A 23981-nucleotide genomic window follows, 5' to 3' on the forward strand; every position below is an offset into this window, starting at 1 on the left:
GACCTTCGAAAAATCTTATGAAGTTTGAGGAAACTGCAGACCAGACAGGGTGAGTCAGTTGCCCAAATCCAGAGAGCAGGGTCTGTGTGTGTGTGTGTGTGTGTGTGTGTGTGTGTGTGTGTGTATGCCGGCAGAGTCAACTCATGGGTTTTGGACTTTTCCCTCCTGACTTCTGTTTTTTTTCTATTAATTACACCACAAAGGGTTCCTAAAGCCAAGATCCATAGTATGCAGAACTGCTTTTTAACATTAGAAAAAAGAAGTAAAAAGAAACTTGTATGGAATTCTACATAGTCAATTGTCTAATAGGTTTTGTTCACGGACTTGAGTTGCTCAGACTGTGAAACCTAAAACATAACACGGTGACTTTTCTCTTGAGTGGCAAATCTAAATGAACAATTCGCAAACGCCATTAAAAGTACTGTTTAAGAAATATATTTAAAATTCAAATGAATCAAAAGATAGGAAAATCAAAAATTAATATAAATTACATGAACAGCATATATAAGAAAAATATTGATATTTTAAGAGCTCACCCCTTATCGAGACTGAGGTATACATTCCATTGAAGACAAAAAAAAATCTAAATTTGTGTGATTTATGTGTTACATATTTATATGTAGAAACCAAATGGCATATCTGGGTGCTAAATCTATTAGGTGAAAGTTTGTAGGGAGACAGGATACTCGTAGGCTCAAGTTATCACCCCACATATGATTATAAAAATAAAAGGAGACTTTTAAAATAGACAGATTTGGTTGACATTCTCACTAAATTGATCAAACAGCGCAAACTGACATCATATGCCTACTGATGTATTATAATGTGAAGACACACCACCAAAAATGTTTAATCTGAATCTAAGAAAGAGAAAATCTTAGGTAAAACAAATCCAGATTAAGGGTCATTCTGTAAAACAACTTGTCTATACCCTTCAAAACAAGTCAGGGTTATGAAAAAGAAAAAGAAAGTGAAAGAAGTCTCTCATTTAAGCGAAAACTAAATAGAAATGATAACAGAAGGCAACGTTTGGTCTTTGATTCCCGGATCAAAAATAAAGCAGTTAAGAAGGCAATGATGGGGGACATTGGAATCATTACAATAAGAACGGCATATATTGAATATTATATTAGTGCTAAATGTCTCGGGTGTAATAATCGTGTTATAGTTATTTGGAGATTGTCTTTTCATAGAAAAAACATGCTGAAGTATTAAGGAGTGATGTGTCATGATATCTGCCACTTACTCTCAGATGTTTCCGAGAAAAAGAAAACAGAAAGAAGGAAAGCAAATACGTAACGTGTTAATGACTCGTGAGTCTAAGCGAAGGGCGTGGTAGAATGTGCACTATTTTTCAGCCTTTCCCCAGGTTTGGAACTTTTGAAAACAAAATGTTAGGAAAAATAAAAACCAAACAAAGTCATTCTCTACATTTTTTATTTCATATTTCAGTTTCAGCAGTATTGAAATGGTTCTCAAACATGCAATTATTTTATAGATTCAAAAGTGCAGTGTTGACTGAATGTCACAAATCATAACATGATTAAAACTTATAAGAAAGTACTTTAAAAACCAGACAGAAGACGTAAGAATTCTTAGGTTAAATTTCTAATCCAAATGTAAATCAAGAATACAGAATACTAGCGATGCTAATATTCCAAATGGGTTTACCCCAGGTCATGATTCCTCTGCATCTCTCTTACCTAAAACCTAAGGAAGTGTTCACTATAAATTGGAAGTAGTGAATTCTTAAGAAAACAACAGGATGACGAGTTGTATGATTCCCTTCACAGGTACAATCTACTTTTCAGCAACCTGTAAGCCATGGAAAGAGTAACCCCATATCCAACAAAAAAACCCAAAGCTCTGTTTGGCTGGGGAAGGGGTGTCAGGTACGCGATGGTGTGGTAGATCCGTGCTCCGACAAAGATTCTGAAGTGCAGAACGGCTGTGGAGAGGTCGGGACCACTCAGGGAATACAGAAGCCCGATTCCCAGAAACGGAACAATGTTTTCAAGGTCGTTAAGGTGAGCCCTGTAAAAAAGACGGCCGTTAAAAACAGGAATTTCAAATTCGTAGAATCGTATTCTTTTTTCCCTCTCCGCTAAAAACTAAATCTGAGTACTAATGAATCCTTAAATTTCAGAGGAAGATTTTCTTATCTCAAATTGCCTTGCTTCCTTACCCACTTGACTTTTATTTAGAATGTCTCATTATTTTTGTTTCTTGTTACTTTTAGTGTATCTTTAAATATCACAGGAGGCATTTTGTGGTTCCTAGAGTATCAAAACAACATCTATCTAATAGAACTCATTTCATTTTTGTAAACACGAAATAGTTTTTTCTTATGAGGTTCATAACAATTAGCAATTTAAGACTCTTTTTATAAAAATTCTTTTTCCCAAAGGAAGAAAATCCTTTTGGTGTTGATTTTTCTTAAGACTCCTCCTTCGCTTCTGCTACTCCCTCAAATGATAATTGCGAGGATCCCTGCCAACCCAAACCACTAGGTTGCCAATAATTAATTCACCAATTTAATATCAGGAATCTCATGTTCTTACGTCTAAATAACAGAACACATAACCAGCCTTTGAAATACAGTAAAATTTTGGCTAAGCTAACTTCCAAACGCCAAAGAAATTGGGTTAGGAATGATGGTGTGAAAGTGCAAAGGGTACACAAAACGTGGGATCGGGTCTTGCTGTGTTGCCCAGGTTGGTCTTGAACACCTGGTCTCAAGCAGTCCTCCAACCTCAGCCTCCCAAAACACTGGAATTACAAGTGCAAGCCACCCTGACCAGCAACATTTTTAAAAATACTTATTTTTAAAATTTCATCTCCCTTAAGTCTACAGAATTAGAAATTGCTTTAGAATCCAGGCTAGAAATGGAGAGTTTGATAGCATTTGTCAACTATCGATATATATTTCTAAATGAAAAAATATTTCTGTTTTATGTTACTCTCTTCTCTAGCTTAAACATACAATTATTACATATTGTCTGCTCAGTGACCACCACTCTGTTCCCTTCCTTTCCTTTCTCCCGTTTTCCCTAGATTCTCTCTAAGTTTGCCTCACAGAGACGACAACTACATAGAGATACGAAGAAGACAGCCACAGCCTAGATACGCGATGAGTTGGAAAGGCTTCAAAAAAGAATGAAAACAAAGAAAGAAAGGTGTGAGTGTTCTTGTGCCCTCCCTTTCATGGCGCAATACAAAGCACTACTGAGAATGAGATGGGACAGAAAAGACAGGAATACCGTTTTCTATCAAAGAAGGGCCCACTTTGTCAATTACACCAGGAGTATTTGTTTTGCCCCTCTGACTTCTGCAGCACCACGGAGACTCCTTCACCTCCAATCTTAGGCGTGTTAACGTTCTCCTTCACAACATGCCAAAAAGACAGATATTCGAAGGTTAAGGAAGAGACTGTAAAGAGGTGACTCTGGAAAACAATGTCCACTTCTATCCCCGTGTTGAGCAGTTGACAGATGGAGTGCGATGTTAGAGCAGAGAAAGGCAAGGACAGTGAGAGGACCACGAGGGTCGAGGGCAGGAAGGTCAGGGGCAGGGGTTTCTTTACCTTTCTAGCTCCTGCATGTGTTTCTAGCCTCATTTCTATCCTATTTTTCCTTTTGAATTCTCTTACTCTTTCATCAGCCCTCAAAATTTCTCAAAGATAAGACTCCTCATTATCCTAGTAAGGCCTGTTTATACTCTATACCATTGTGTGCCATTTTCTGTACTTATTTTGAGCCTGTTCCAGGCACACGCCTCCTCGGCTCTCCCTATGAGCACCTGCTGGAGTGCAGCATCACCCTTCCATCCTAACCTACCCCCTGCTCCAACGACGGACTCCTTCCTGGAGCAGCATCTTCTGTAACATTAGTGCCATTTGTAGACAGCTGCTGAAATCTATCACCAGGTGGAAATCAGCCTTCCTGAGAGACCACTTTCTACCCGGGTCTGTTACCCTTTTCCCCCATGATTACATTTGCCTGTTTTTCTTTCTCTTTTGGACAGATGTTCCCTGGTACACATCTGCTCTGAGACAGACCTTCCCACCATCTCTGTGCTCTCAAGGCCACAGCCGTGCCTCCTTCCTCAGATCAGAATTGTGTGGATCCCAGCATCCACCTGACCCGGACTAGAGTTGCTACATGCACCTGGGGGTTGTCAGGTTGAACAACTACAAAAGGAGCTGCTCAGAAGGCTTTTCCAGAGCCCCTCATCTCAGCCAAAGCTCTTCACCTTCAGCACACGGCGGTGTGTTCACATTCTCATCAAGGTATCTTCTCAAATTGATGAGACTTCTCCTCTCCTCTTCCTCCTCCCAAATCCTAATATCTTCAAGGTCTTCCTTTGTGGAATATTCCATGGAACTAATGAAACATGGCTTCATAACATTCTCCAATTATTACATGCACAGGAGTCTTATTTGGGGGGAACATTCTAAACCGCTGAGGGTCCGGAACCCAGTCTTAAGGCTCTTTGATAGCATCCCAATAGAATAAAGGACAGTGATACCTACACAATGATCTCTCCCTATAGGTGTGTTCACACACTGGGGTCATGAGGGACATCTTCCAGTTTAACTCCAGCCTATGTTCGTCTCCTGACAGAGTCCCTAGCAAGCGTCACTTAGACTCCATGGAACTCTCAGTGAAGGCGTGTTCTCTACCTTTAAAGGGAATATATTCTAAATGTCTCTCCTCTCCCTAGATATGAAACTCAAGCCTTTATTCTGTCTTTCGAATGACTCCCTGTATTTCGCCAGCTGACCTGTGTGCCTTTCAACTTTCCTTTTATCTTTGTATGCTGAATGTGTATGGTCTTGAATGCTTCCTGGACAAGATAGGATAGTATTAAATAAATAAATAAATACGTAAAATGCTTTCTATCGATCACTGGTTTCCGTCTGCCCAGAACGCAAATAACTGACTTTAAGCCACATATCTTGATATTTCAACACGTATTCCTTTAAGTGTGTAATTAATTGTTCCATACGTGTATGTACTAATTTTCTCAATTATTGCACGTGGTAAAGCATACTTTTCACTTCATTTGTAGCCCCTTTCTGTCCCTGCCATTTAAATATGCTAATCATAACAGTTTTACAATTACTGAAGGAACTAGAGAGGTGGCGGGGGTGGGGTGGGGGGGGAGCCTAGCTTAAAAATGGAGAGGAAAGATTCTGGAAACTCTCTCTCTTTGAAAAGCATCTCCAAAAGTGTGTTATTAAGCACTTTTGCGATGAAACGAGTGCGATCTCACAAAGTATTACACAACTGAAAACTCCACTCTTGGAGACGCTCTTCTCTTACTATGAGGAAAAGCCAGTGTCTCATCACCAGGGGGCGCTGTGCACACAGTCGCTGCACCTCATCAAGGACGTGGCATCTTTTCAGAACCAGGGTCAATTGTCCTCCCTAACATTTATTTGCAACCTGACTAGCTGATCAATTTAGATAATGTCGCTCTCCTCTAAAAGTGCAATCCCCCTTGGGCTGGGAGTAAGGGTGGAAGGTCAGAAAGAATAGTAGAGAGGATTCTCAGACCCCCCCCCCCAATATCTTTTGTTACGCTCTCACACATGAGGTGTACTTGGATTTTCATTTCAATCTTACTAATACTACTGAGGGTCTAATTGCTTCTGATCACTTTCCAGTCCTGGGCAATTTTATAAATACGAGGTCATGATGACTAGCATCATGCATGTGGCTGCCTGCTCTCAAAGGGAAGCGCTAGAGGACCAGACAAGGCTTTAAATGGTTTTGTGTCTCTTCAGTGGTTTTGAAAACTTCAAGCTTCACTCACTTTTTTTTCAGTTTATTATTTTTCATGTAACACATAACTTTTCCTTTGATATTGTTCTGCTATTGTTTGAAATTTCTACAGTGATTCCTTGTTCTGAAATTATTTTATATCCATATTCTTCACACAACCCGTTTTCAAGACTGGCTGATTTACTCAGCAGGACTGCGGAATTAGCAGCTTTATAACTGAGACAAAAGGTGAAATTTTGTGCTAAGTACCTGCACAGACTTTTTCTTAGAAGAGAAACATTCTTGCTTGATGACTAGCTTGTGGGTAGAACTGTTTTGCATGAGTAAGAAGGTACTTTTAATTTTAGTGCTGATAGGGTGGAAGAGTCTGTGGGGCAAGAAGAGAGCCTCAAAAATGGTGTAACACTGGATACTGCTTGAGTGAAGGAGATACAGGTATGGGTCATATTCCCCGGAGAGAGAATGCTGAAGGACATGGTCAGAGAAGTAACATACAACTCGAAATGTTTGTGTTGCCACAGTGAAAACGACTCTGTACCTCCGCTTACTCAAGTCTATTTTTAGCCACGTGTGTGTGTGTGTGTGTGCGTGTGTGTGTGTGAGTGTGTGAAGGGAACTGACGAAAGGGCTGGATTAACATCCAGCATCGCCAACTGCAGAACATGGAAACATGCACAGAAGCAGGAACCCAGATCCAGAGTTGACCTGGAGATGATATGCCGATAGGGAATCCGCAGAAATCTTGGGAGGGGCTTCAGACTGTCACAGAGGATCAAAAAATGGATAATGCAACCTAGGTGTCCATCAATATGAATTGGATAAAGACAGCCGGGCACGGTGGCTCATGCCTATAATCCCAGCACTTTGGGAGGACAAGGTGGGTGGATCACCTGAGGTCAGGAGTTCAAGACCAGCCTGGCCAACGTGGAGAAGCCCTGTCTCTACTAAAAATACAAAAAATTAGCCAGGTGTGGTGGTGCATGCTTGTAGTCCCAGCTCTTGGGAGGCTGAGGCAGGAGAATGGCTTGAATCCAGGAGGCGGAGGTTGCAGTGAGCTGAGATTGTGCCATTGCACTCCGGCCCAGGTGACAGAGCAAGACTCTGTCTTAAGAAAAAAATAGAGTGAAATCATGTCCTTTGCAGCACCATGGACACAGGTGTAGGCCCTTACCTCAAATGAATTAACACAGGAAAAGAAAAACAAATGCCACATGTTCTCACTTATAAGTGGGAGCTAAACATTGGTTACATAAACACAGACAGCACAACATACACTGGGGACTATTAGAGGGCGAAGAAAAGGGGAGACAAAGGTTGAAAAGCTAACGGGTACTATGCTCACTACGTGGGTGACAGGAACAATAGTGCCCCAGTCATGTCTTGGCTTATTGCTTTTCATTGTTCATTGAATCCCCAATACATTAAAACATAACATCTAAAAGAGATGGCAGTGGTGAGAGGGACAGAAAAAAGGAGGTTCCTATTTCTCCAGAGCGTCATTGAATCCCCAATACATTAAAACATAACATCTAAAAAGAGATGGCAGTGGTGAGAGGGACAGAAAAAAGGAGGTTCCTATTTCTCCAGAGCATCAACATTCTTATTTTGAATCTTATGCAAAAATGCCTAATTCTTCAACCTCTTACATGAGTTGACAGTCTCACCTACGGAGGAAGATGACAAAACTGCATCTTTACTCCTCCCCGCCATTACTGTTGATACATCTCCATAGAAAGCAATGTCACTAATCCCAGGAGCGTGTCGATAAAAGTACAGTACAGCAAAACTGGCCATATATGCGATGGCAGTGACAGCTGGAGACTTTCAGATGTCCAGTTTTCTGTAATTGTTACGAGGAGTCGGAAAGAGGTCTGACATGTTATCCGCATTCTCCAAGACCCTGAGACATCTTCACTGAACTCCTAGACCAAAATCATTCGATCAAGTAAGTAATCTCAAGAGACACTGGTTTACCTGCGTACGCGTTCTACTCTGTCATCTGTTCGAAGAAACTTCTTGGCGTTTTCTCCCTTGCCAAATGTTGCACAGTCTTCTGGGTTGGCAAAAACCTATTCCAAATACCAAGAAAATAAAAAAGTTATTTCATATACTGGCTGGGTGCAGTGGCTTAAACCTGTAATTCCAGCATTGTGGGAGGCTGAGGCAGAAGGATTCCTTCAGCCCAAGAACTCAAGACCAGCCTGGGTAACACAGGGAAACCCTGTCTCCACAGAATTTTTTTTTAAATAGCTGGGCATGGTGGTGTGTGACATGCCTGTGGTCCTAGCTACTCAGGAGGATCAGGTGGGAGGATCACTTGAGCCCAAGAGTTTGAGGCTGCGGTAAGCTGTGATTGTACCACTACACTCTAGCCTGTCTTAAAAAAAAAAATGAAGCAAACAAATAACATGGGATATTCCAACTAATAAGTTATTTGAATTTTAGTGGAAGAAATACAGACATCCAGGTTCACCCATTTGGAGCGATAAATCAAACATAAGAGTAGAAGAAAGCATCTATTGTTCAAACTGAATTTTTATTAACAATGCAAAGTTGTAAAAAGGAAAGCACAAATAAAAACTTGAACGAAAACCAGCACGCAAGGATAGTGAAAAGGAAGCAAATATGGGCAGAGGCATAATTCTAAGTCATCATGGACTGTGACTACGGTTCGCTGGCATCTCTTTCACGGTAAGGTTGACATACCTTCCCTCCAGGGTATTAACATTTCCAAGTGATTGGCTCAACTGAAATAAATACATTTACCAGCCAAAGGTTTTAGAGAACAGACAAGAAGCACAAATGAGTAAGGGATGGGAAAGGTGTCTCATACTTTGTTAGAACACATGTACCTCTTTTCTTTTTCTAAACTAGATAAAACTTTGGGCTGAAGAATACTGTATCATGAAATTTGAGAAGCTGAATGACACTCCTAGGAGTAACAAGTACACATTCATGTATTTTCTAAACCTTCCTGCAACTATTATGCTGTTTGAAATAATTTCCCCATCCCTTGAAACTTGAAATCTGCATTTTAAAAATATTGAAGCATGCGCCAGTATTTAATAATTTATGGCAGAGAAAAACAAAAACTGCAAAATTCATCTTAATTTAAGCTTAAAAATCTTGTAAGTTTTCTATTTTTTCTTAATATGATATGAACATTCATTAGAGATAAAGATGCTGAGGGGAACTGATGCGAAGGGCTGGGAATATTTATTCCAGATGAAGTTCCTAAGGGCAGGCCTGTCTGTCTTGTTCATCATAGTGTTTCCCTAAATAAGTGCCTGGCACACACTGGATGTACACTAAATGTATGTTGAATAAAGAAATAAATGGTGTATTACAATGGAAAGAGCTTGAGACCGGGTTTAATGCGATTTCAGTTTGAATCACAGTTTCACCCTTTATTTGTATGTAACTTTGGGTAAGCTATTGCTATGGACTGAATGTTTGTGGTCCCCCAAAATTTGTATGTTAAAGCCTAATCTTCAATGTGATAGTCTCTGGGACGTGAGGCCTTTGGAAGGTAATTAGGTCAGAGAGTGGAGTCCTCATGAATGGGATTAGGGTCCTTACAAAAGAGGAAAGAGAGAGCTTGTTTCTTTCTCTCTCTCTCTCTCTCTCTCTCTCTCTCTCTCTCTCTCTCTCTTTCTCTGCTCTGCCAATGTGAGGATACAATGAGAAGACGGCCATCTGCCAGTCCGGGACTGGGCCCTCACTGAACACCAGATCTGCTGGTATCTTGATTTTGGACTTACCAAGCTCCAGACCTGTGAGACAAATGTTCGTTGCTTGAGCTACCCAGTCCATGGCATTTTGTAAGAGCAGCCAAAAAGGACTCAGACAGCTACTTAACCTTTCCGTTCCCCTTCTATATAAAATGGAAGGATGAATCCTCGTTTCACCTGACAATGCTAACGGTTGTGTAAAATGACTCCATGATCAATCACACATAAAAAGCATTGTGGCTCCTGGCACTCTACAAATTTGAATTCCCTTGTTCTTTTCTTATAAGGGTACATTTCCTTGATGACATTCTGTTTCTAGAAGTCAGTGTGGATCTGGGGGGTAGACAGCCACTTTGTGGCCTGATGCTTGCAACACATCAGCACATGAGAGACTTAACCATGTGGGGAACGTGCCCTCCATTAAAATGCAAATATCCTCCCATTCTACCTCAAGATAGTTGGCCAGGCTCAAGCCTGTAATCCCAGCACTTGAGGAGGCCCAGGTGGATGGATCACCTGAGGTCAGGAGTTCGAGACCAGCCTGACCAATATGGCAAAACCCCAACTCTACTGAAAATACAAAAATCAGCCGGGTCTGGTGGTGCATGCCTATAATCTCAGCTACTCAGGAAGCTGAGGAAAGAGAATTCCTTGAACCAGGAGGAAGGCAGAGGTTGCAGTGAGCCAAGATCCTGCCACTGCAGTCCAGCCTGGGTAAGGTTAAGAGCGAGACTCTGTCCTGGGAAAAAAAAAAAAAAGAGGCTAACAAGGAAACGCCTTAGGGAAGACTGTGGCCTCTACATAAAATCAATGCTCTAGAGGACAAAACTCAGGACAGGTCCTAAAAGAGAAAGAGATGATCTGGAGGACGAAGTTGCTGAATAGGCACAAGGACTACACTGGTGAAAATATTTTAACTTTGTAAAGGAAGCCTTGCTCTGCCCTCTTCCAGCAGGCATAAACCCCACTTGGATACAGAATGTATGCTTCAGAATCTGTCTACCACTTTCCCACATCTGCACTTTAAAAAAAAAAATCATTCTGATAATACAGGGTAGAAATAGTATCTACGTAAGAGGTCAGAAGTACACAAAATTCAAATGATCATCCCGATTAGATGAGGGTCTACTTTGAAAGTAAGAACTTTAATTCTCAGCCTTTTTTTTCTTTTGCTTTCTTTTTTTTTCTTTTCTTTTTTTTTTTTTTAAATCAAAACCATACCCTTGACCTGTACCAGAGCCGAAAATACTAGTTAACTGTAAAACAATTATTTTCTAAACCCTCTTTGGCAAAATTAATCCCAAAATGAAAGTAGCCTTGAAAACTTGGATATTCCAGAATATCTCATCTGCTTAGCAGAATGACGAAAGGTAAAAGCCATAATGAAAAACCGTTTACTAGTTTCTAGGAGAAGCAACTGTTCCTTAAATATATCAGATCCATCTGTGCCAAACGATTGCACACTTCACTTGCAGCAGAAAACAGTGTGCTATTGGGCTTTACCAAAAATAAAAAAAAGAAAATTAAGAAAACTCCTTTCCAGAATTTCAGCTCTTAAAAGTAAGAAAATGTTACCTCCCAGTTTCTTACCTTTCTCGTCATTCTATAGAACGCAGTCGCAGCGCTCATAAGCATCATTTTTGAAAGAATAATTGTTGCATAGGAGGCAAAAGCCCTGAACACTTCATCGTCCGTTAGCTGGGAAAGGTCAACCATTGTTTCGGTTGTGGTCTAGAATCTGAAAAAGATCTAAATAAGATAAGAAAAAGCAGACATAAATACACAAAATAACTGGAAGATCATTTGATGTCCTTATATTGCAGCATTAACTATACTGTTCTTAAAAATATCTTGGACTATTTGCAGAATAGATGATTATTTTGTTATTAAAATGTCAAAGTAATTAGGGGCTGTGTGTGGTGGCTCACGGCTATAATCCCAGCACTTTGGAAGGCTGAGGCAGGTGCATCACTTGAGGTCAGGAGTTCTAGACCAGCCCGGTCAACATGGTGAAACCCCATCTCTACTAAAAATACAAAAATTAGCCGGCACGGTGGTGTGCGCCTGTAATCCCAGCTACTCAGGAGATTGAGGCAGGAGAATTGCTTGAACTCGGGAGGTGGAGGTTGCACTGAGCCGAGATATTGCCACTGCACTCCAGCCTGGGCAATAGAGCGAGACTCCATCTCAAAAGAAAAAAAGTAAACACCATAATATTTTATCTAGTTTTATATTATTAATCTTGAAGACATCAAACAAGTAGTAATTGAAAAATGGGTGCGGTACAAGGAAAAATAAAGAGCAAAAGTTCTCTAAACAAAGACTAAAATCACAGACTTGCACTGAGATGAACTATGTATAGGCTGAAATCAAAAGGCCAGAGATCATAGACTGATCTCTTTGGAAACATCAAACCTTGTCCCTAGCAGCCACACTGTCTTACTAGGAAGGCCTAAGTTCTTATGTATCCTCCTTTGGAGACCCAATTTACAACTTTTTGTCATTTCAGTAGTATTCAAAATTGTAGGCTTCAGGACATGAATTCCAGACCCACCATTTAGCTATCAACTTTGCTTGAGAGATTTAGTCTCTGAGACTAAATTTCTTCATTCTTAAAATAGAAATAGTAGGCCGGACGTGGTGGCTCACTCCTGTAATCCCAGCACTTTGGGAGGCTGAGGCGGGTGGATCACGAGGTCAAGAGACCGAGACCATCCTGGTCATCAAGGTGAAACCCCGTCTCTACTAAAAAAGAAAATACAAAAACTAGCTGGGCATGGTGGCGCGTGCCTGAGTCCCAGCTACTCAGGAGGCTGAGGCAGGAGAATGGCCTGAACCCAGGAGGCGGAGGTTGCAGTGAGCTGAGATTGTGCCATTGCACTCCAGCCTGGGTAACAGCAGCGAAACTCCGTCTCAAAAATAAAAAAGAAAAGAAATAGTAATAGCTTCTAACTTAATGGGTTGTTGTCTAATGTAATTGAGACAAAACATGAACTGGTCCAAGAAAATCCCTCAATAAAGTTTATGATGTCTTTATCATGAATCATCATGATCTCTGGCATCATCAATTCCAAGACACTAAAGAAAAGCAGGATAATGGACACATCAAAACACGGGACTTAAGGAATTCTATTTATGGTATGGAATGACTATTCATGGCCCATGGTGTAACAGGGAAGGAGAATGAGTTTTACATGATCCTCAGGTCATTTCACATTCAAAGCTGTTCAGTAGAGGAATGGAGCTGTGTACACTTGCAGTTGGATGTATAGTTGGGAATGTGCTGAAGCGGAAAGCTGACACACTGGTGATCCTGGAGTCAAAACAGGTAGGAATTTAGGGTAAAGCTTAAAATGTAAATTTCCAGTCCTCTGATGGTTATTCTTGTAACCCCCTCTTGTTCTTTCGTCAGTCCTACTGTCTACTTCTATCTCTTCCCAGAAACACGTATCTTTTCTCAGACCCAAGCTTAGATCTATCTATCCTGCTTAGCATGTAGCACTACCTCTTCTAGATGATGACCGTTCCCGCTTTTAAAGCTCAACCCTGGCATGTGTCCTTATTAGCCTGACATCTATCGGATCCAATCTTTCTATCCATCTTCCCTGTAATCTACACGTTTATATGTATCATTATTGGTCATACAGCTGTCTTTGTGTTGCCGCTGAATGTGATAAAAATCACATACATATATATTTATCTTTATTACAGTTTGCTATGTGTCCAAGTATGCCATGTACTGATTCCACCACCTTTGTTAATCTGTTACAATTGTCACAGCGATATCCATTTCACAAAAGAAGAAAAGGGGAATCAGAGATGTTAATCTGCCAAGCTGGAACATGAACCTCCCCTGCACTCACCACGCTTTATTCCCTCTTTCAAGAGACCTGCTTAATTCTGCTCTGAACTCTTTAATTCCGCTTAATTCTAATTCGACTTACATGAAGGGAATGTCTACTCTGTGGCTGGCACGACTAGACACTCCTTATATCTGTCATCTTCTTTCTCCTTTCAATTATGTTGTGAGGTAGGTATTATCATTCCCATTTTGCAGATAAAGAAATCAAAGCTACCTAAGTAACCCCTATTTTTGTTTTCTTAGACTAAAAATATACAGCTTGCATTAGGCAAACAGAATCCACATGTGCAAGGTCTTTAAAAAAATCCCCTTTGTTAGCAAATTAATCCATCTCCACAAGTCTCTGGTGTAGAAAGCACAGTATGTTAGATTAGCTCTCAACGCAAGATAATACTTTCAGTAACATTTGATGTGTGTGCTTTTGTTCTAGGGTTGAAGGGGTGAAAGTCGTGGACAAACTGCACCATCCTTTAGAGTGTAGGTAAAGTAATTAGCTTAATAAAGGATTCCTCAATCCCAGGCCTCTATACAGACATCTGAAGAAATCCAGCAAGCATGCGAAGTTTTTTTTAAAAATTATGGTAAGTTCATTAAGTAGAAATTTGCTACTTAACCATAATTTAAAAACTAAAACATTAAGCCTCTACTAATGTTTCCAGAATGAAATTTATTTAGCGATGGAACAAAAAAGTCCAGAGAACTCTTTTTTCCCCTCAGTGAAAATCAGTATTGAAAGAGTAGAGGAAAAATGGCAGCCACCCAGGACTGGTTGTGGGAAAGTACACAAAGAAGTCAGTGGCTGGGAAAAGGGCAACGGGAGCCCTTTTCTTTAAAAATGAGCAACACACAGTGCACTTCACACAGTTTCTCAATCATGAACAATGTGGCTTAACTTGTCATGTCTGTGGTTTAGGGAGACGGGCCAACATGGAGCCTCTGACACACGCCCAATGAGGGGTCAATGGGCCACCTCTCCTCTCCACTTCACAGGTACTCGAGAGCCAGGTAATGAGCAGCAAAGGTAAGAATATTAAGAAAGAGTAGTCGTTTATAGTATGGATTATGGCAACGCTGGTGTAAACCTTTTCTTCCCCCAAAGCTGATTTATCAATAAATTGCCATGAGTTTGCTGCACAAAACTGGAGCCATTATCATGGTTAGCTCTGCAGTCAAAACAGAATGACTGAAAGCCTTTTACCAGGAAAGGTTGCCAGGAGGGAGAAGAGCAGTCCAGTGTGATTATGAATAACAGGGTGAAATGTTAGGTGGTTTGAGTGTTCAAGAAGGGAAGGAGAAATCGTCTAAGAAAAGTAAGCGGGGAAAAGCACGAATCTGGTTACAATTTGTAGGGAATATTTACAATGACGAATCATATCTGCACAGTGGTTTGCTTGCTCCTTATATGCTCCATTCATTGGCCAGCAGGGTAATGAATACTTCGATTTAACGATATTCCAAATATCTCTCCTGCCAGAGACCAGAGCTCTGTCCCCTAATGTGGAGGTGACTTCCTCATAAGAGGACACAAGTAGAGTGTCAAGTATTCAAAACTCTGGAACTTGATTGACATTTGGGTGGATCTCGACCCTGCCACTTAGTAACTGTGACTTAACTTCTCTGGGATCTCTTCACCCTACCTATTAAACGAGATGGATAAGAACTCCTATGTCACCGGATTCTTGTGAGAATAAAGTTAGCTGAACAAAGTTAGAAACCCGTTAAATGCTGTGTAAGTGTCTGGTAAATAAAAAATCTCTGATTCTGGCGTCGTTCTAGACACTGATGGTCTTAGAATTTTTCTTTTTTTCTTTTTTTTTTTTAATGGATTGGAGGTTTCAGTGGGATGGGAGAATCACAAGGAAGCAGGTGTTCAGAGGAATGTATTGAGTAGAGGTAAGGAACTAGGATGTTGAAAAATAAAAAAAGGAGAGAAGGAGAGGAAGAAAGGGAGAGAGAACAGGAATATTGCTTCATTCTAAAAATGGGTATTAATAATGGCCGATTAATATTTTGTGTATTTAAAATGGAAAACTCTATAAATATTTATTGAGTTTACTTGTTCCGGATCTGAGTTGAAGTCCTGGATATCCTTATTAATTTTCTGTCTTGTTGAGTCTAAATCTTGTTATGGGTCTTATGTATTTGGGTATTAAGATCTCTTATTGTTGCATTGATCCTTTTACCATTGTATCTTTGTTGCTTTGAAATCTATTTTATCAAATGTGAGAATTGCAACTCCTGCTTTTTGTTTATTTATTTATTTTTGCTCTCCATTTGGTTGGTAAATTTTTCTCCAACCCTTTGTTTTGAGTCTTTGTGTATCTTTGGATATACCATTAGGTTTTGGCTGTATCTTTTGATTGGGGGATTTTTCAAAAAGCGTTTGCACATTTTCTCTCTCTTGACCTGAAAAACTCCAAGGTAGTCGGAACAAATAATATTTTTTTCTACCTTTAGTGTATAAGGAAATTGAGTCCTAGAAAGGTAGTGAGTAACATGACCCAAAGTCACAGTGGAGAGGCCGAGACGGCAACTTGGTGTTCTCAGGTGTGTCGGGTGTGGGCTCCCCACGGCCAAGGCTGAGTCTCTACAGCCCTGGTTTTCTGGAGGCCGTTCCTTGTCAAATCCCATTCCTGTTTTGTCCGCCGCTAAAACCCCAGGACTATTTATCAGAGAAGAATCCCCACTTCTCAGTCGAGGAACATCCTTTCCCCTTATAGGCTTTTGGCCAAAATGAGCAAAGTTCTCCTCTTAGGGTGAGGTGGCCGGCCTTTCTACACCAGTATTGCAAAACACAGGAAAAATCTGGACACCCATCCCCAGGGCCATGACTCTGCAATTCTGTACCTTCTGAAACTAACAAGCACTACAACACGAGATAAAGAAAAACCATAACTTGGTGGCCATGCTGCTGGTTATGCTAACTTGGAACTCTAGGTTAATTCTAGCATTTCCTGAAGTCATTGTGGTAGCTGCAGACGCAGCCCCCTATGTGGTCTCATGCAAAGTGGGGTTCAGAGCCCAAGGACTCTGGTGAAATGCTAGTGCCTGTTGGGGGAGTGGTGGGGCAAGGCCTCCCTCAGGAAACTGCGCTGACTTCCTTTTCCAATCTCGGGGATTAATAAACACCACTGTAACACAAACCCTTAGAAAAATGTTACTTGTGACTGGGCACGGTGGCTCATCCCAGCTCTTTGGGAGGCCAAGGCCGGCAGATCACAAGGTCAAGAGATCGAGACCATCCTGGCAACATACTGAAACCTGTTTCCTAAAATACAAAAACTAGCTGGTCATGGTGGCGCACACTTGTGGTCCCAGCTACTCGGGAGGCTGATGCAGGACAATTGCTTGAACCCAGGAGGCGGAGGTTGCAGTGAGCCGAGATCATGCCACTGCACTCCAGCCTGGCACCTGGCGACAGAGCGAGACTCCATCTCAAAAAAAAAAAAAAGAAAAAAATTGTACTTGTCTGACACAGAGAGTAATATGCAAATTTGGACAGATTTGCCTTTTTTGTAAATGACCAAAGATAATCAGCATACCCAGTGCTTTTATTTTGGAAACAGCAGAGGACAACAAAGGCCAGTACTACCCTAATGCCAAGGAGAGATACGCAAAAGGTAGGTCTAAGCTGGGATTCACAGGAGGTTGGGACCCCAAGAAAACTGGGCTTTGACGATTGCTAGCTGGAGGCCTGGGTGCCATACACCAATGCTTGCTGGGCACCCACTCAGCACTCACTCAGAAAGAAAGCAGGGAAAGGAAATAGGAGAAAATAAACATGGAGCTCGGACTGCCACATGTCAAGAGAAGTAGAGAAACTACAAGATTTACATGCACTCCTCTCTCTGCCGTCCCAGGCCGGCTAGGCAATAACTGAGACCTTAATTCCCCCCAAAAGAGCTCCCTTCTCCTTTTCTCCTTCCACATGGCTTCCTCCTCCAGATTGGGGGTGGGGCACAGGTGAGAACCCTCCCCAGGGGTTCATCCTTAGCTCTCCTGTCACTGGCTATCATATCACACAATAATATCATATCCTCTTGTAGCAATAGCTGACATTATTATTAGCATTGTTATTTAGTATTCCTTTAAAACTTGCGTTGTTTCTCCTACAAAGTGAACCTGGAAGAGCAAATCCTGTCTTGCAATAGGTATAAAGGCCTTACGCCCCTGAAATCTGAGACACCGCAGGCTTTTGCACTCTTGGGGAGAACAGAAGTCGCTTAAACTACAGGCATTTCCTCCATTACTACAACTTGCATGTGCTCGTTCCACCTTCCCCAAAGTGCAAGGGACCCTTTCAAAGAGGAGGCTGCTTTGTCTTGAAAAGAAAAAGTTGGGAAATCATCACTGCAGCATGAAAAGACCTTCCGATTTCATTCTTGGAGTTTGAGAAACGGGAAAACTTACCCACACCGGGACAGAAACACAATTCCCTCTCAAAAGCGATCGATTGAAACGCTCACGTTTAGCGCCCAAGTGGAGCCAAGGACTCTCGGGCTGGCAGAGACCTCCCACGTCTTCCACCTGCCACCCGCCCTGGCCCTCCCTGCCCGCCGTCCCTTTCTCCCCTCCCAGTACGCACCGAGAGGCCGAGGAGGAGGAAGCAGCAAGCCTGTCCCGCCGCCGGGTCGCGCGCGCACTGCGGGGACTGTCACCGCGCGGGCCGGACGCAGGCGCCGCCCCTCTCCGCTAATCTCCTATGAATTAGCCCTCCCGCCCTGAAAGCCCGATCCCGGCCTCCCCAAAGCCCTCCTCTAAATCACCCGATTTCCCGCCCAGAGGAACCAGCGCCCGCAGATTCCCCTGGACCCGTTCGACTTGGCGCCTTTGGAAGCTCTGGCTCCTGAAACGCCAGCTGCCCTGAAGAGTGCGACCCTTTGTCTAGAACTCCGAATCCTCGAACAGTTCAGCACTGGCGAGGGGAGGGAAGGGGGAGGCGGTTAACTTTCACTTACCTGAAAACGGTGGGAAAGATCACGCTGAATTTCGAAAGTAAAAACTGTGTAAAAGTTAGTCTCCAGGGTAAAACTAACTCTCAGGCACTGACAAAATTACCTTCGTTAGGCTTCACGTCCCTGCGCTGGTGGCCAGGCCTCCTTAACAGGCTGACCGTGGCAGAATGGAACCTTCAGTAAAGATCACTTACGGTGTTCCAAATTCATGACACCAGACAACTGGCTTTGTCGCGATGTCCCCTCCCGTTCAGGGTCCAGAGTGACACGGGAGGCAATTGTACTGGATGGGTCCATTACACAATCAGCTCGGTGTGTTTTTTTTACAGGGAGGTTTAGAGGAATGCTTTGGGAAGCCGTAGATATTTACTCCACCGTCTAGATTAGGGATGTTTCCAAGCTTCCTAGTCTCCACAATCTCCACAGTGTTTATGGATCTACCTTCCATGATTTGTGAGGGCCGTGTTTTCAGTCTCTATTATTCCTCTCCTAGGAATCTATAATCCAGAATGCTATATCTGGCATGCATCACCTGTTGCGATGTCTACTTCCTTTTTTTTTGCTCTTAATTTACTCCTTTAGGCTTTAAGGGTTATCGCTAGGACTAACTTTCTAGGATTTGATGGACAAGTTCATGTTCTATTAAAGAAGAAAAAAACTACCAGTTTGCTCTAGGAACAGAAATTCATCTAAGGAAGGTCTGAGAATGATTTCTATATAAGCATAACAGTAGGAGTTTCGGGAAATTTAGCATTAGAAGGCATCTGTTCTTCATTTTTACGTCGGTATCTTTTCAAAACTCTACTTATTCAGCTATCTTTGTAAAGTATACTGTAATCTGTCTGTCACGCTAACTGGGACACGATAGAATTTCAGATGACATAAATCTATCTATTCTGAATTCTCTCCAAAGGAGTTTGCTATTATAAGTATTTAAGACTCTCTTCATTTTGTTATAAGGTGATACAGGCCAAATCTTATAAATAACATTGCAGAAAAAGGAAGAGGAGAGCTGATAATTTGGTCTACAGAATGCTAGTTGAATGATTCTAACATATTTTTTAGAAAGAAAGTAGCACTTGACTCATCTAATGCTCTAAATACAGAATGTGTTCAAACTTTTAACTGATCAATGAATAAATACTGAGTTTCTACTATCACTAAATCATGAACAATGATTGCCTGTTTTATAAATATATACATTGTATATGAGGCAATAATATATGTATGACACTGTATTGGGTAGAATATTGGCACTTGATTTAATTGAATACACAGTTATTAAATAAATGCAATGTACTTGGTTTGATGTTAAAATCTAAAACTAAGATAAACAGAATCAAAGAGTTGTCCTCCAGGATTTTACAATCCAGTAAAACACAAAGTCCGAAAAGGTAAAAAGTTGCCATTAAACTTGTGAAAGAAAAATTTTCGTTTAGAAATAAGAACGACAATTAGGGTGTGAACTAGGGCGGTAACAGGCAAAAGTCATAAAATAATTGACACTTTTTATTTGTCTTTGTTATAGGCTCTTAGATGATTGAGGAAGAGAAAGGGTTGTTACTCAGCTTAGTTTTGTCTGGGAGAAAGAAAGTATTCAGATTTTCAACCCTTCTTCTCACCACCATTTAAATTCTAGAATATCATCTTTTAGAGACACTCAATCCAAGCTTCAGGACAAGTCATACCCTAGTAAATATTAAAACAGTTTAAAAGGTCATTGATTTGGGGTGGGGAGAGCAAAGGTTATTCATCGATAAAAGGAGTTACCACAATAAAGAAAAAAAAAGCAGCCTGTTCAAGGTATCAGATTAGAAATATCTGGAAGAGCAAAGGATTGCAAGTCCAGTATTACTTTGTCTTTTAGAAACAGACAAAGGAAAAATGTCAGAAAGAATTGCCATCACCCTGTGTTAAGGCTTACTGTAAACAGGAAGAAAACAGGTGCCTATCACTCCTCTCAATTATATTGGACCTTTGTTTCTCCCTAAATCCACAGAACAGGTACCCTGCCACAATCTGAAACTTAGAATGCAGACCCTACTGGGAGATTTCAGTGAACATACATAATAATATATTTTAAGGTCAAGAGAGAAAAATGTGAAATAAAAATAAGCAACATTCTCCAGATTCATCCTCAGCAAACTGACACAAGAACAGAAAATGAAACACCGCATATTCTCACTCATAGGCGGGTGATGAAAAATGAGAACACATGGACACAGAAAGGGGAGTACTAAACACTGGGGTCTATTGGGGGGAAAAGGGGAGGGCCAGTGGGAGGGGGAGGTGGGGAGGGATAGCCTGGGGAGAAATGCCAAATGTGGGTGAAGGGGAGAAGAAAAGAAAGCACACTGCCATGTGTGTACCTACGCAACTGTCGTGCATGCTCTGCTCATGTACCCCAAAACCTATAATCCAATAAAAAATTAAAAAAAAAAAGTAAGCAACATTCTAAACACTGAAGTGTTATTTTAGAATTATAATACACTTTAAACATGTATACTAGATTGTTTGGGAGTTCTTATTTTTCCTGTTTTTTTAGATAGACACTCTGATATGCACAGCAGCTTGAAAGCTGTGCTAACTTCTGAAATAAACTCTTAATCTAATATCAGCAAGAGGCAAAAGTGGCCACGATGAAAGGAACAGAACTAAAAAAATGATAAAAATTCTTGAAGCTAATCAAGAGAGTATGGTAAGGGTGTAAGGATAGACAAGGAGGTCAAAAGAATAGAATAGAATCCAGAAATAGAACTACACTTAATTGGTCAATTGATTTTCAACAAAGGTGCCAGGACAATTCAATGAAGAAAGGAAAGCTTTCAACAAAAGGGGCTGGAACCACTGAATAGCCACATGGGAAAAAAATGAACTTTGACCCTTAACTGACACCATACACAGAGATTAATTCAAGCTGAATCATATACCTCAAGGCTAATACTATAAAGCCTCTGGAAGAAAACATGGATTATTTTCATGACCTTGGAGTAGGTAAAGATATTTTAGACAAGACACCAAAAACTCATCTATAAAACAAAAATTGGTAAATTGAACTTCATCAAAAGACATCATTAGGAAAATAAATAGGCAAGTCAGAGGCTGAGAGAAAATATTCCCAATACCATGTATCTATCTGACAAAGAACTCGCATGCAAAAGAACACCTATAACAGTAAGGAGACAAAAGTCGGAAATTAAAAATTGAAAATATTCAAAATATATGAACAAACACAAAAGAAGATATAGGAATGACTAAGAAGCACATGAAAAGGTATTTAATGTCATTAGTCTTCACAGACAGGCAAATCAAAGCCACAGTGATTTGCTTCTTCCCAAAAGTAGCAAAGGTAAGAATTAAAGAAAAAAGCAAACACTGGCACGCTGTGGAGCAAATGGAACTCTCGTACATTGCCAGCGACAGTGTAAAATGGAAGCAAATAGTAAAACTGTTTCATAGTCTCTTATGAAATAAACAGAGAACTGTTTTATATTCCAACAGTTCTGCTTCTAAACACGGCATTCGCTCGAGATAAATGAAAGCATATGGCTACTCAAATGATTGTTCAAGAAAGATTTTTATAATTTTATTCATACTTACCAAAAACTGGGAAAATCGTAATGTCCATCCTCAGAAGAGTGCAAGGACAAATGCGGTGTATTCACACAAGGAAATGCTGGCTACATCACATACAAAAAATGAGCTGGGCGTGGTGGCGCGCGCCTGTAATCCCAGCTACTCAGGAGGCTGAGGCAGGAGAACTGCCTGAACCCAGGAGGCGGAGGTTGCAGTGGATTCACACAAGGAAATGCTACATCACATAAAAGAGCAACAAAGTACTGAGACACACAAAAATACTAACTAAAGCTCAGTATTACACCAAGCAAAAGAAACCAGATGCCAAAGAGTGTGATTTCATTCACATGAAATTAAAAAATAAACAAAATAATGCATAATCATCAAAACGATAACAGAGGTTGTTTGTAATGGAATGGGGGCAGTGATTAGCTGGAAAGGAGCATGGCTTAGTTTGCTCAGGTTGCTGTAACAAAATACCTACATTGGGTAAGTTATAAATAACAGAAATTTATTTCTCCCCGTTCAGCAGGCTGGGAAGTCCAAGATCAAGGCACCAGCAGGTGTGGTGTGTGCCAGGGCTGCTCTTTGCTTGTAAGATTGCTCCTTCTTGCTGCTTCCTGACATAACAGAAGGGGCAAGGCAGCTCCGACATTAATCCCATTCATGAGCGCTCCACCTTCATGACTTAATCACTCCCCAAAGGGTCCCATTTCCTAACACCATCACAACGGGGATTAAGTTTCAACATGAATTTTGGAGGAACACAAACATTCAGACCTTGGCAAAGCATAAAAGAACTTTCAGGGTATTGGTTACATGGGAGTATACATTTGTTAAAACTCAGCCTATACATTTACAACTTGTGCATTTCACTATATACAAATTATAGCTCAATAACAAGTTCATTGTTAAAAATGCATGAGTGTCCCACTTCTCCTATAAAGATACACACAGGCTGAAAGTGAAACAGTGGAAAAAAAATTCCATGTAACTGGAAACCAAAAAAAGAAGAAGAGTAACTATACTTACATTTAAATAGACTATAAATTAAATACCATAAAAGGAGACAGAGAGGCCACTGTATAATGATGAAGGGGACAATTTAGCAAGAGAAAACAATTATAAATATCTATGCACCCAACACTGGCATTCCTAAGTTATAAAGCAAACATTAATAGATATCAATGGAGAGATAGATTGCAATACAATAACAGAAGGAACTTCAGCACCTGACTGTCTTTAATGGACAGATCATCCAGACAGAAAATCGACCAAGAAGCATCCAAGTTAAACTATATTCTAGACTAAATAGGCCTAACTGACATTTACAGAACCTTTCACCAACTGCTGCAGAGTACAGTCTTTTCATCAGCATGTGAGTTCTCTAGAGTAGACCAATGTGGGGGCCACAAAACAAGTCTCAACAAATTCAAATAAGTAGAAATTATTTCTAGCATCTTTTCTGATCACAGTGGAATAAAACTAGACATCAATAGTAATAGGAACCTCGGAAAATACGCAAACACACGAAACTTAACATGTTCCTGGATGAGGAAATTCAGAAGGAAACAAAAAGTTCTTAACAAAGAAAATGGAAATACAACATAACAAAGTCTATAAGACACAGCAGAAGCAGGATGAAGAAAAAAATTTATAGCAATAAACATGTATATCGAAAAAGTAGAAAGACTTTAAATAACTTAATGATGCACCTCAAGGAACTAGAAAAGAAGGAACAAACCAAACCTCAATATAGAAGGAAAGAAGTCATAAAGATCAGAGCAGAAATTCATGAAATCGAGACTAAAAAAAAAAAAAAAAAAAAAACCACAGAAGATCAATAAAACAAAAAGTTGGTTTTTGAAGATAAAATCAACAAACCTTTAGCTATACTAAGAAAAAAGAGAGAAGACCCAAATAAATGAAATAAGAAACAAGTAGCTCATGCCTGTAATCCCAACACTGGAAAGACTGAAGGGGGAGGATTACCTGAGGCTAAGAGTTCAAAACCAGCGCGGGGCAATTAGGGAGATCTCATCTCTACAAAAAAAAAAAAAAAATTAATAAA

At 40.6% G+C, this 23981-nt stretch overlaps 1 protein-coding gene across 5 annotated transcripts; it reads right to left on the reverse strand.

The window, feature by feature from the left end:
* Positions 1-1420: 1420 nt before the first annotated feature.
* On the reverse strand, positions 1421-18558 carry MGST1 (microsomal glutathione S-transferase 1). Of its 5 annotated transcripts, none has more exons than XM_078337941.1 (4): positions 18529-18558; positions 11108-11266; positions 7761-7855; positions 1421-2034 (listed from the first exon to the last, which is right to left on the reverse strand). In XM_078337941.1, the coding sequence occupies exons 2-4, from the start codon at positions 11231-11233 to the stop codon at positions 1788-1790; spliced, it is 468 nt and encodes a 155-aa protein (XP_078194067.1). In that variant the 5' UTR covers positions 11234-11266; positions 18529-18558; the 3' UTR covers positions 1421-1787. The 5 variants fall into 5 exon arrangements, with proteins under 5 accessions (XP_078194067.1, XP_035111148.1, XP_035111146.1 ...); XM_035255257.3 differs by having other exon boundaries at positions 18438-18558; XM_035255255.3 differs by having other exon boundaries at positions 18338-18558.
* Between the last annotated feature and the right edge of the window lie 5423 nt (positions 18559-23981).

This window comes from Callithrix jacchus, chromosome 9 (genome assembly GCF_049354715.1).
Source record: "Callithrix jacchus isolate 240 chromosome 9, calJac240_pri, whole genome shotgun sequence".
Classification (NCBI taxonomy): Eukaryota; Metazoa; Chordata; class Mammalia; order Primates; family Cebidae; genus Callithrix; species Callithrix jacchus.